Source organism: Austrofundulus limnaeus, unplaced genomic scaffold (genome assembly GCF_001266775.1).
Source record: "Austrofundulus limnaeus strain Quisiro unplaced genomic scaffold, Austrofundulus_limnaeus-1.0 Scaffold98, whole genome shotgun sequence".
Taxonomy (NCBI): Eukaryota; Metazoa; Chordata; class Actinopteri; order Cyprinodontiformes; family Rivulidae; genus Austrofundulus; species Austrofundulus limnaeus.
The window spans coordinates 298,339-311,378 of NW_013952500.1; the positions used below are offsets into that span (position 1 = coordinate 298,339).

Sequence of the window (13,040 nt, forward strand, 5' to 3'; positions counted from 1 at the left end):
CCATCCATCTAGTCAGTCTCCATCCATCCATCCATCCATCCATCCATCCATCCATCCATCCATCCATCCATCCATCCAATCAGTCTCCATCCATCCATTCATCCATCCATCCATCCTGTCAGTATCCATCCATCCATCCATCCATCTAGTCAGTCTCCGTCCGTCCATCCATCCATCCATCCATCCATCCATCCATCCATCCATCCATCCATCCAATCAGTCTCCATCCATCCATCCATCCATCCTGTCAGTATCCATCCATCCATCCATCCATCCATCCATCCATCCATCCATCCATCCATCTAGTTAGTATCCATCCATCCATCCATCCATCCATCCATCCATCCATCCATCCATCCATCCATCCATCCATCCATCCATCCATCTAGTCAGTCTCCATCCATCCATCTAGCCAGTCTCCATCCATCCATCCATCCATCCATCCATCCATCCATCCATCCATCCATAAATACTTCCTCTCATTTATTGCAGTTTCTTGTAGAACTAATTGAGTTTGACCTCCATCCTCCTCTGTGTCTGGATGTTCTCTGAAGTTCTCCTCCAGTTTCTGTGTAAACTGGTTTGGAAATGAGGAAGTGTAACAGAWTTGGAGCRTATCTGGAAGTAGGAGCAGGTAATCTGCTTCCAGTCCTCTGCAGGGTTGAGTTCAGAGCGTTTCTGCTTGAACCACCCACGAGGATGACTCACAGCTCCATTATACTCACTACAAAGATCATCTATTTCAGTCAATTTCTGTGTAATGGAGCCTGCAGTTAAGGGTTTTGTTGGTGCAGCTTGTCTGAGTGTATTTATGTAGATTTGTGTGTGGTGTTTTATTTTTTTAATGCAAGTGAGTCACATACACTTGATTTATAAAGCAAAGAGGATTAATTTCGCCCCGTTGGCACGTCTGCYGCTGACATTCATCACATCCTTGCCTCTGCAGGGCATCGAGCAGCTTAAGAAGGAGGAGAGAAGATGGGTCAAAAAGTCCAAATGGATGAACATGAGGGTGGTGTTCGGCCACCCGTTCTCGATAGCTTGGCTCAGCCCGTTCGCCACGCCCGACCACGGCAAGGCAGACGTGTACCAGTACATAGTGTGAACCCRAACCCATCACGACCTGGACATGAACTCATTTTAACCGCTTCCTTTTCTTTTCTACATGAATATTTCAGGGGGTTTTGTTGTTATGKTTTATTTTTTATTTTTCTCGGTGCTGAATGAGACTAACAAACTGATGCTGTACAAGAAAAAAAGCTGAGAAACTCGACAATAAGGAGTAAAAAATCACACCAGAAGACTGAGCTCTTTACGCTGGAGGAATAAAWGTCTGCAGTTTGTCTGATCATTTCCTTTTTCATGGTTGAATAATGAMGTCCAGATGTTATTTTTCTGTTCCAGGAGATAAAATCCTGGTTTTGTCTTCCTGTAAAATTAACATTTTCTCTCTTAATTTGATGTATTTTTGTGGATTTTTTTGCTGCAGATGATTTGCCTTAGAACAGCTCATTAGTAGATTTTAAATTTTGTTCCTATTTATTGCCTTAAAGTGACAGTCCTGGTTATAACAGGTGATCGTTGCAACCTTACTTTTGTTTTTTGATCAGATTTGTTCAGATTATATTTTAAAAGTTTTATAAATTGGTTTGTGAAATGCTCCACATTGTTTTGCATGCTGTAAAATCACAATCAATCACATATAAGGAGTTTGACCCCTCCCCCCTTTTTTTAAAGCAATCCACTAAGATGAAATGATTAGTTTGAAGTCTAACCTGTGAAATTTTAGAACAGGTTGAGTTCAGTCAAACAGTTTCACTGTCGTCTTCATTGTTAGTTTGAATTTTTAGATTAGGGACAGAAATCCTGTCGGCTCCACGAGCTGCATYAATGAGATTTTTTATAAAAGAAAAAAAAAACAAGTGCAGTTTTCTTTTTGTAGTTTCCAGCTTTCTGTGTCCACTCCTCTTTGTCTTAAAAAAAAGCACGACTCTCTCTCTTCTCAGCCGACCGTGTCGTCGTCACAGAAACACCAAGTCAGGACCACGTGAAATCAAAACTTTTAGTAAATGTTTGGGAAGAAACACTAAAGGCTGACATGGGTTAATTAAGATGTTAACGGCTCAGACGTCTTGACTTTGCCAAAGTTGTTGTTGTTGATGAATCTTTAAGCTGAGCAGGAAGTTCAGATCTTTTAAAGTTCTGTAGAAAAGCAGTGAAGAGTTAGTATCTTACCTGCTGTAGRTGGCYTTTTGAACAACRTCAGACGGGGAAACGGACCGATGAGCTAACTACTACTCTGAGCRGAGCCAGAACCAAAAGGGTTCATGCGAACACAAATTTACACGCATTAGTTTTGCGTTACGCAGTTACAAACTTTATGGATATTTACAAACACAAATAGCAGCAGCTAGCTGTAGCACTTATGGAGTCTTCCATCTGGAATATCTTAATCCTAACTGTGTAAAGAAATAAAAAWGTTTATAAATGTTGTAAAATCCACCTTGGTCTGGGCTCAGGTTAGCCGTGAACTCGTTAATCCAGTCAGGATTAAACTAATTGATCTAAACTGCAAAGAGCTATCTACAGCAGGTAAGATATTTATTGTTCATAACGGATCTGAACTGCTAAAATCAATCARAACTTAAATTATATCCATAAATATCCCAAGTTTTATGATTCTAGTGGTTCACTCAGCAGGTTTTGATTATTTGATGACTGGAAAATATTTTTTTTTCTCAGTAAACTTCACCAGCTAAGAGAGGACGGCGAGCCGCTCTGCTCTGAATCCTCTGACCCGTACTGTAATTTAATGGGATCTGTTCGTAGATAATCCAGTTTATCGTGACAGTTTTGTGCCTGAAAGTTGGAGGAAAACGGTCCTGCAGAATAAAACGTTGAGTCGCTGTCTGGTCAAAGCAGAACGTTTAAAAAAAAAACTAAAAAGGTTTCGATTTGAGAGCCAGACGAGCTTCAGATTGGACCTCAGAGACACTTCAGAGTATTAAACACTAAAAACGCCTTTGCTTGTGTTTCTTAACGCCTTACTGTATTAAAAGACAAGATTCTGGGAGGAAACATTTGAACAAACTTGTTGCCAAACTGAATGTTGTAAAGAATCACGTGGTCTTACAGGCGTTCAAATGCTTTTATTTTGAAAAAAAAAATCAAGTTTTGTGGAAACGCAACAGSTTTATAAAACCTTTACAGCTTCTGTTTGAAACAAGTTGAAATTTGACAAATCTCTTTTTTTATTGTCTTAAGTGTAAATGAATAAAACTGCATAAACAAACAACTTTTGGTTATTTTGGTCACATTTATTCATGAGCTTTTATTTTACTGTGTTCTGTAAAATCCTCTTTATTTAAAAAAAAATAAATAAAAACAGTTAAATTTTTACTTTTAATGGGTAACAAATTGCAAACATTTTATTCCAAACTGAAAAATAGAACATCACACAAAATATTGCATAAACTTGTATTTTTCTAGGAGTTTTTAAAATTAAAGTTTGTTTTACAGACGATAATTGTGGCCACAATGCATTAAAAATACATTCAGATATTTTGAAATTATTGTCATAATTCTTAATATAATAAGACAAATGAGGCCTTAATTGTTTTCTATAACAGTGATTTATATTTTCATAGTGGTTTTTGAATTATTAATAAAAGTATAGTATATTTATTATTTTTGAATTCAAATTTTATTCATATAAGAATTTAGTATTTATGTTAATAGAGTGAAAATTTGTTCTCGTGCACAAAAATAAACCTTAAATGGTTTACCATCACCATTTAATCATTTTAGTATAGAAGTCTGGATGTTAGTGAACAAAACTTAAAAAGGAAATACATTAATCTTTAAATTAAACCAATGTTTTCTATTTCTGTGGTTTGCAGTTCTTACCTTTTTTATTTGAGCTGTTAAATAAGTCAATTAAATGAACTATATTCAGTCATCAAAAGTTAAAAAAAATGAAAAATTGTTGGTTTTGTTTTCAAAGCTGCTTCATCTGGAAAATGTCAGGATTTCTGATTTCGCTCTGCTCCACCACATAAACTTGATTATTCCTCTTCTAACTGCATTATTATAATTATCTACGGTAGTTTACATGAGAAAAACCTACAGATTGACTCCAGTTTAACAAACAACAAACCACCCGAATGATGCAGGTAAAATCCTCGGTAATCAGGTGAAACGTTTATTGAATACTTTAAAGGAATAGTTCACACTTTTACAGATGTCAGTTTTACAGGTCAGAGCAACAAGATTCTCCTCGTCTGATTGAACTGTCTGCTTGTTTTCTGTTTTAAGGATTTACTAAAAGTAGCCACTGGCTCACCAGCAGGCAGAATTAAACTCCTTAAAGGAGCCAACWTTTCCACAGAATCCCAGTCGGTAGGAGGTGAACCATTTAAACTCCTGTTTGTTGGTGTTTAAGCTACATTTTTGTGTCGGTTCATGCTGTTCAGGTTGAATTCACTTAACGTGCTGGAATATATTTGATAATTCATGTTTACTTCAGACAGGGTGAGAAGGCTTTCACAACACGCCAGCCAATCAGAAGGCAGAGCTTGTAAGAGAGGATCTCTTAAAAATGATGGGAGATAAATTTTTTWTCCCAGATAGGTTTGAATGAGGGACTAAACAAGACTATTTGGGTTGCGGGGCGCCTAAATGGAGAGGCGGGGGACACTCTGGACAAGTCGCAGGTCCATTAGGGCTGACTTAGTGAACCTAACATTTGGTGTTCAGCCTTCAAAATAAAAGCCGCAGATGTCTCAAAACAAGTTTACATGTCTGTAATGAGCATTTGATTTTTGTAAAACTTCTCCCTAATATAATCCAATAATTGCTGTGGTCACATTATTGGGGATTATTTTTGATCATGATACAAAACCCTGGGTAGACTTGTGCATTGTTGCTGTGGGTTTTAACAGCAGTGTAAACATTTTAATGCTTTATAACTTTGCCCCTTGCCTGCAGGTTTCAAACCCTCACAACCTGAACATGGAAATAAAACGGGGACAGAATTATTGCAGCCCGACAGACGTTTCCATGTTCATAAAATGGAAACTGTTAGAGTTTTAATCATGACTGCGACTACAGGATATTATAAGAACACAAACTAAAGTCATGTTCGACACCAGAGGGACGGTGAAGCTGCACAAATTCACAGGTTGTCTCTCTGATGAGGACCAGTGCTCCGAGAGGCTTCGGTGTGATTTATTCAGCCATTCGCTTTTATTTTATATTATTTAGTAAAAACGTGCACACATAAGGAACAGCTGCCTCAGGGTCATAATACAGTATCTGTTAGTGGTGTGGAAAAGTTCAAGCAACAACAAAAAAAGCCTTTCAGCGCTACATCAGAAGAGTTATTACTTCATAAAAAATAAAATAAAGTTACCCTTTAGTTAGCTGACAGCTTTGTAAATAAAGGTGTTTACAGTAAGTGTCTTGAGTGTGAAGAAAAATAAAAATAATATTAAGGTGATAAAAAGTTAAAGTTGYTGCTCTCGTTCAAAACCAGAAAAGTTTTACTGAAATATAAGCGTATTTATCGTATCGTCTCACTCTTTTACATACGGTGTAATAATTATAGATTAAAAAAAGGCGTTTTATCCAACTGTGATTAATCACATCGCCCTCTGCTGGTCTGAGGAAGAATTACCAGAAATCTTAACCCTCAAAATAACACTTTAATTATTATTAATCTCAACTTTTTTTGTGTTCATCTTCTAAATCAAAGCCCCGTTACAAGAGAGAGGTCTGCAGTGAGGGTCACGTTTTGCAATGATTTTATGAATCGCTACTTCATCCTTACTAATAACGGCTAATGTCTTTGAAAATAGTACTTTTATTTTGAAATGTACGGCTACTTTCTGTTTATTTTTTATTTTTTGCAGATTTTATCACTCTCATGTCTGTTGCCTTAACTGTAARAATTAAAGGTGGACTGATAGATCACTTGGTTGATTATTTAGTGCAAATGCTTCTTTTTTGTGCCTTTTTAAAAATAATTAGCAATACAAACAATAAACTGATTAAAAGACAGAGATGTTTGTGTGCAGGCTAGAAAATGCTACTTCTAAACAAAAAAATGTCTTATTTTTATTATCAGTTATTTTCCTTTGAAAGTCGACTTCAAACTGTGTTTTTACGGTTATGGAGAGTGCAACAAGTGGTTCTCATGTGAACGTGAAACACGAGCGATTGTGTTCAAATATTTATTAGAGGCGTGACTGTGAGCTTTCCTTTCAGTGACTCGATGATGTCATCACTAGTCGCCTGCTGCAGGCTGTGTAAAACAGTATTTTTGTGTTGTAATTCCGTTATAATCTGCATTTCCAACTAAGTCAATGATCTTAGGTCTTTGTTGTTTAGTTTGTAAACATGTCAACAAAAGAATCTTTGGGACAAATTAAAGAATAATCTGGTCTCTGWGCTGTTACTATTATTGACGGTCAACAAACTGGTGATAGCACTCGTCGAAATTTTTATAAAACAGCCATTTTTTTTGGGCCAAAATCGAATATGTTGTATTTACTTGTGAATGTTAAACATTTACATTTTAGAGTACTAACCAAACTCACAAATCAGCTGCATAAATCCACTGTCGTTCACTTTGAATTCTAAATATCGGCACTAATAAACCTTAATGGGTCTAATTTTAATAAGATATATAAAACCAACCATGTCTGAAACACTGGAAGCATTTATTTAAAACTGGATTTCTAAAACTCAAATAAAAATACGATACAATCTATTCTTTAACCATGTCCTTTAAAGCGTGCATGTTTTCAGGAGGTGCTGCAGCACCTTTTGCGCCCAAACTTCCCATGACTTTCCCAGCCCCACCCATAAATCCACACTTTATATATATATATATGGTTTTTTTTGATAGCCTACGCAAAAATAATTTAAGATGTTTAATTAGAGAGGAGTTTTTGTTGTGAGTCAGTCTCGCCGATTGAGGTTTTATATTTATTTCAGACATGAGAATGGTTTCAACTCATCATTTTCTTTACAAAATATCACACTAACGTTTTTATTTGCTTCTCTCATGAGTTTTTTTAGCTCATGAGTTTTGTGCTATAGTTGCCTGATTACCCTAGAGCATCACAGAGATGAAATAATGTCTGCCTCTCTGCTTACCTCTTGATAAAAGTCTATTTTGAAGCTGAACTAGCTTTTCTCCACGAGTCAGGCTGCGGCTGTGCAGTGGCTGGACTGGCTCCGAGCCACCGTCTCCTCTGGCTGCACCGTCAGGGTTTTCTCTGAAAACTGCCCCCAATGCCAGGTAATCATTTTAACAAGACTTGGAAGACGGCGACAAATTCATTCCTTTCTCTCCCCGCGGAGCTGCTGTCGTTTCGTTACACGCAGGATCTTCACTCGTCTTTGGCTTCGTGGGAAATCAGAGGAGCCAAAGCACGACGCAGCCGGCTGGTGGTTCGCTATTCGTCCTTAGCGTCTGCTGCGTCCTGGTGTCTGTCCTGCGGTGAAACCCTCTGCAGTACCAACAGACCGGAGAAGGTCAGAGAGATCCCAACCCACCACAGTGTTATCTGGGGTTCCCCAAAGAGCAGCTGGCCCAGGAAAGCCTGAAACAGGAGGCGAAATAATAAAGAAGAAAAACTCAAATAGAATTTRACCTACTTTGGCGTGTATAAGGAAAAAAAAAATACCACAAGGTCATTTAAATTAACTTTATTTCCCAACAGACCCGTGTTAAAAGTCTTTTTACTTACGGAAGATACGAAGTTGGAGGCAGTGGTGGTCACAGTTGTTCGGGTGGAGGAAGAGGAGTACCTGAGAGCTTTGGCCAGGAAGGTCCACATCACAGCATTGCAGGTGAAAAGAAGGCCGCCACACAGCAGCCGCAGAGGGATGTGGAGCTGGAGAGAAATCGGAGACGTCACATCCAGTTTAAAAATGACAGCTTTGATGAAATTATCGAGTCTGTAGTGTGATGTCACAGTTAGTTGTGATGCACACAAACCTTGCCCCTAAAACTGCCTCAGACAGTGCTGGCTCAAGCCATTTTGGTGCCCTAGGCGAGTTGAAGCCACCCCCAGTTTACTATGGTAAACTTAGATTTATTTGCTTTAAACACAAACATACATCACACAACACAACAAATTAAATGAATAAATAAAGTAAATATAAGTACCGTATTTTTCGGACTACAAGCCGCGACTTTTTTCCTGAACTTTGAACCATGCGGCTTATAGTCCGGTGCAGCTTATACATGGATTTTTTTCTTCAGCCACCAGGGGGCTCTTATGCTCCATTTGCTTCAACCACTCGCTTCAAAAAAAGAAAGGAAAAAAAAAAAAAGCGATCGCTTCCAGAGCCGACTGTTGTACCAGGAAGCAGCGATTTAAAGATAGTCAATGGCCAAAAACTCATAAAAGGGGATAAAACAGACATTTTTCACGGTGGAATCTGACTGATAAAAACTTTGGAGCTTAATCCAGGACCAGTTTGTGGATAAACGTCGAGTGAAGAGCCGCAGACTTTTTTTTTTTTCCTCATTGCACTCCCCGGGGAAGGAATCCCATGCAGTGACGTATGCTGGAGCGGGAGGGCTTTCCCACCACAGCTTCAGAGCCAGCATTACCCCAGGAGGACAACAGATACCGCTGTGTGACGCAGCTTTTCTCAGCTTGTTTAACTCCGACACTGAAGAGGAGGACTTCGATGGTTTCAGTGCGCCGGAGGACGATGAATGAGACGTTTTGTTGGACCAGAAAATGTTAAAGAAAACTACCAAAATAAGGTCAGTTAAATGAACCGTATTCCTCCGAACTTTAATTCCTAAAGGTTTGCTTTTTATGTTTTGATGTTGAATTCACTTTGACGGCAAATTTGGGTGTACTGTTTTTTTATGTTGGGGGTGCGGCTTATAGTCCGGTGCGGCTTATATGTTAATGTTGGCACTTTTTTTTAAAAAAATGGCGGGTGCGGCTTATAGTCCGGTGCGGCTTATAGTCTGAAAAATACGGTAAATCAAATGACAAGGGTAAACAAAAGACCTGTTCACAATTTGTGCAAAGATTTAAAAGGTCCTCTCTTTTTGGAAAATATAAGTCTGATTTTACCTCATAAGGTCCTCGGCTGACAAACTCAGTCCTCACTGTGTCAGAATGAATGTCAGCAGGATTAGTAGTAGGAGTAGTTTATTTTTCCTGTAATACTTCATTATTGTTTTTAAGACAAAGCTAATTGAAAGGGGCGCTGAGCAGAGTTACAACCAGGGATTACAAATAGTTACTTTTTTTTCTTCTGCAGTTTGGCGCCCCCTCCAGCAGATGGCGATCTAGGCGACCGCCTAGTTCGCCTATGCCAAGAGCCGGCTCTGGAGGTTTCAGACAGTGGAAGGTCACACAATATATGACTCRCTGTTAATGACAATCTGTGTGTGTAATTTGAGACACGCACAGCTTTGAAGGGACCCAACTTGTGGGGACCAAAGCCCAGTCTCCATGGGTATGGATAGGGGTTAGGTATAGTCGGTGTCAATGCAAAGTCCCCACGAGGATAGAAAAACCAACACAGAAGCGTGTGTCAGCTGCAGCGTCCTTCAGCACGAGGACACCGCACGAGCGAGCAGCTGCGTGTGTGGTGCTGATGATGAAACTGATGCTGATGAGGGACTCAGGAGCTCATCCACCACACCACACGTCCTAACTGCGGTCTTATTCGACCCAACAGGAACTCACCCGGTCGCAGGCTGTAGCTTCGTCCGCTTGTCTGAATCTCCGCTGCTCCCCCCACGTCCGGAGTCCGGTTTCACAGAACCCCTTCAGGTAGTCGGTTCCGAGGGACAGCTTGGCCGTCGACGACGCCACGGCTCCGAGGAAACCCGCCAGTAATGCATAGAAGACTCCCGGGAACATGATGGCGGCGGCAGCCGAGCCGAGGCACATTATTCTCTACTCCATTTTGTTACATTTATTTTTATTTGACATGTCTGCTGCTGGAGGTCCTGGTTGAGCTGCCTGGTTCTGTTCCTGTCGCTGATGATGAGCACATTTTCCTGCACTTTCTGCGCACAGCCGTCCGGTGGCAGTACGCGCAGTCAGGCTCCAGTGGGTTTCTGGGAAATGTAGTTAATAACACAGTTTTGAGGCATTTTAGGGTATCCAAACATTATGAAAGCCAATTTCTCCCACTTTGGAGAAATAAAAAAGATAATTAGAGGTAGGCTAAATTATAAAATAGAAACTCATAAGTATGACTTCAAATCCTAATATATGACTTAGCATCTCAAAATCATGAGCTAAACTGTCTCATCTCATAATTCTGACTTAGCATCTAGTTTTAAGATACTGTCTAATAGATATGATAACTGAAGTCACATTTATGAGATAATGAGATGCAAAGTCTACTATCCTAATTTCTCATGAGATGCTATCACAAAATAATAGAAACATCTTGATTATGATAAATAAAATTTAGTTTCTCAAAATGATGAGACACTATCCCAAAGCTATGACCAGTGGTTTATCATCTCATCGTTCTGACTTAACATCTAATTTGAAACACTCTGTCATAAATATGAGAACTAAAGTCATATTTATGAGACAATGAGATGCTAAGTCTGTAGTCTCATAATTTCTTGAGATGATATCACAAAATCAAGAGATATTAATGAGAGAATTACTACCTCATAATTATGACTTCTTAAAACTGAGTCATGCTTTCCTATTATCTTATAGTTCTGATTTAGCATTCCACAATAATGAGATGCTATCTCAAAACTCTGAATCTCATCTCCTAATTCTGGCAATGGTTTTGAGATCCTATCTCATAAAAATGAGGAATGAAGTCATTTTTATGAGATAATGAGACGCTAAGCCTGCAGTCTCATAATTTCTCATGACGTTCTATCACAAAATTAAGAGATACTGTATGTCATTATAATGACTTAACCTCATACAATTATGAGATACTAATTCAAAACTATGACTCATGCTTTCTCATTATCCAATAATTCAGACAGTGTTTGACAGTTAGATGCTRTTGCTTAAATATGAGAATTAAAGTCCTATTTATGAGATAATGAGATGCTAAGTCTGCTTTTTCATCATTTTGCATGATGTGTTATCACCATATCAAGAGATATCTCATGACTTAGTTTCAAAATGAGGAGATACTGATTCTAAACTCATGTTTTCTCAATTTCTCATAAATCTGACTTGGAAACTCAAAATGGTAAGATATTAACTTTGATTTTAAATGTGATAATATTATGACTCGTGCTATCTCATTATATCATAATTCTGACTTAGTATCTAATAATTTTGAAGATGTTTCTCATAAATATGAAAAGTAAAATAATAATTATAAGATGATAAGATGAGAAGCCTCAAATCTCATTTCTCACGAGATGCTATCACAAAATTAAGTGAKGTGTCATGATTAAGCAATACTTAACCTCTCAAATAAATGGGATACTAACATTGTTACATATTTTAAATATCTCAAGATATTTGCAACTTTACCAGTTTAATAATTGTAGAAAAWTTTACCAACATTGTGAGCAAAACATGATTTCAGATCCAGAAGCAATAAAGACATATTTAGTTATTGCTAATTTATTGATTCATATGTATATATTTATCATTAAAACAGSTTATACTTGGACATTTTGATGTACAATTTCTTTTCCAGCCAGCAGATGTCACTGGAGTCATTTGGAGACATGTAGGTTCAATGAAACAAGTTGCAGTAACTATACCATAAACTTACAGTCAATGTAGCTTTATGAACTGTATAATTTAATTAAACATATTAAAGTTTATGTTGCAGGCTGCATGCAAGAAACTGAGACAGCAGCTGTGATAAAAACAGTTTTACCTGTTGATATATTGATGACTGAGTGCCATAAATAAGCATCTCCAGTGTGACGTTTGCGCTCAGTGAAGAAATCATAAGATTATAATGACTTTAAATGTTTCTGCCTCACTTTATAGAAAAAAATGAACATAAAATTAGAGTAGTAGTACTTAGAGCTAATTAAAGGTGATTCTAGTCGTTTGTTATCTGTGGATGCTTTTTTAATTTCTGTGAAGGGGTTCAATGGAGTGCAGCAGTGATGACAGGTCGTCCTCTGCTCCACTCGGAGGAGACGACCGTCCTCCACTCTTCCTGTTTTCACACCGTTATCTTTCAGGAGTGTGCTTAACAGGAAGCATCAGAAATCAAGTGGGCCCATTAACTGTAATCTCCTCACTTGGAGTTTCCAGCCCGAGGCTCCTCTGACAAATGCAAGTGTCAAGTCAGAACACTAATTGGGGTCCATCTCTTGCTCAATCGAGCGATAATTGAACCCGTGGAGGGCCATCGTGACATTTCAGCTTAAGGTCTGTCACTGCCTCCTCGTGTCTTTGTCTAACTTTTTGTGCTCTGGGTCCTCCAAGGTGATTTAAAAAAAAGGACTAACCCAGACGGCGGGTCTGTTAGGGTGATGGCTTTTCTGACCTTCAGGTCCATCAGTTCTTGCATCGTCTCCACTTGCTCAAAAGTGACAATTTAAAGTTTTCAACTTCAACAAAAAAGTTTCATAGTTCTAAGAAAGATTTTCGGAGGAATCTGAAGGATAAAATTCCAGCTACATGTATTCCAAGCTGTGAATTAATTTGAGGCGTTCTGGGAATTGGATGGATTATTAAAAACAGATTTACATTTGTTTTAAATTTGGTAACTAGTTCTGAGTTACACATTAACTCAGAGGTAATAACTTTCCCTGCTTCCTTGTCCTGTTTCTGTCACACAAACACCCTGAGGTGACCCTGCCAGCCTGCGGGTGTCTTTAACAACACCTCAGTCCTGTTGCCCATCTTTGAGTCATACAAGCTGTTTCGCAAACAAACTTGGGACAAGTCAAACAGTATTGCCTCATTTTATACAGTCTCCTTTAAAATCAATAAGAACAGCAATTCTGCTGCACCGTATATGACCTAAAAATGACACGTTTGGTGTGAAACCGGTCTTATTTACACGTCCGATAAGCTTCTTTCCCATGAGAC

General features: G+C 38.5%; 2 protein-coding genes across 2 annotated transcripts in view; one reads left to right on the forward strand and one right to left on the reverse strand.

Moving 5' to 3' along the window:
* zdhhc3b (zDHHC palmitoyltransferase 3b) overlaps positions 1–3,295 on the forward strand; it is a gene marked incomplete in the record, with an annotated part of 8,924 nt that extends 5,629 nt beyond the window's left edge. The window contains 1 exon segment of the mRNA XM_014013109.1: positions 947–3,295. Within this exon segment, the coding sequence (XP_013868563.1) occupies positions 947–1,105 (159 nt within the window).
* An 883-nt stretch (positions 3,296–4,178) lies between these two features.
* Positions 4,179–10,090, reverse strand: tmem42b (transmembrane protein 42b). Its single transcript, XM_014013111.1, has 3 exons — positions 9,729–10,090; positions 7,755–7,901; positions 4,179–7,607 (listed from the first exon to the last, which is right to left on the reverse strand). Exons 1-3 carry the CDS (start codon positions 9,933–9,935, stop codon positions 7,461–7,463), a joined length of 501 nt encoding a protein of 166 aa, XP_013868565.1. The 5' UTR covers positions 9,936–10,090; the 3' UTR covers positions 4,179–7,460.
* Positions 10,091–13,040: the final 2,950 nt, after the last annotated feature.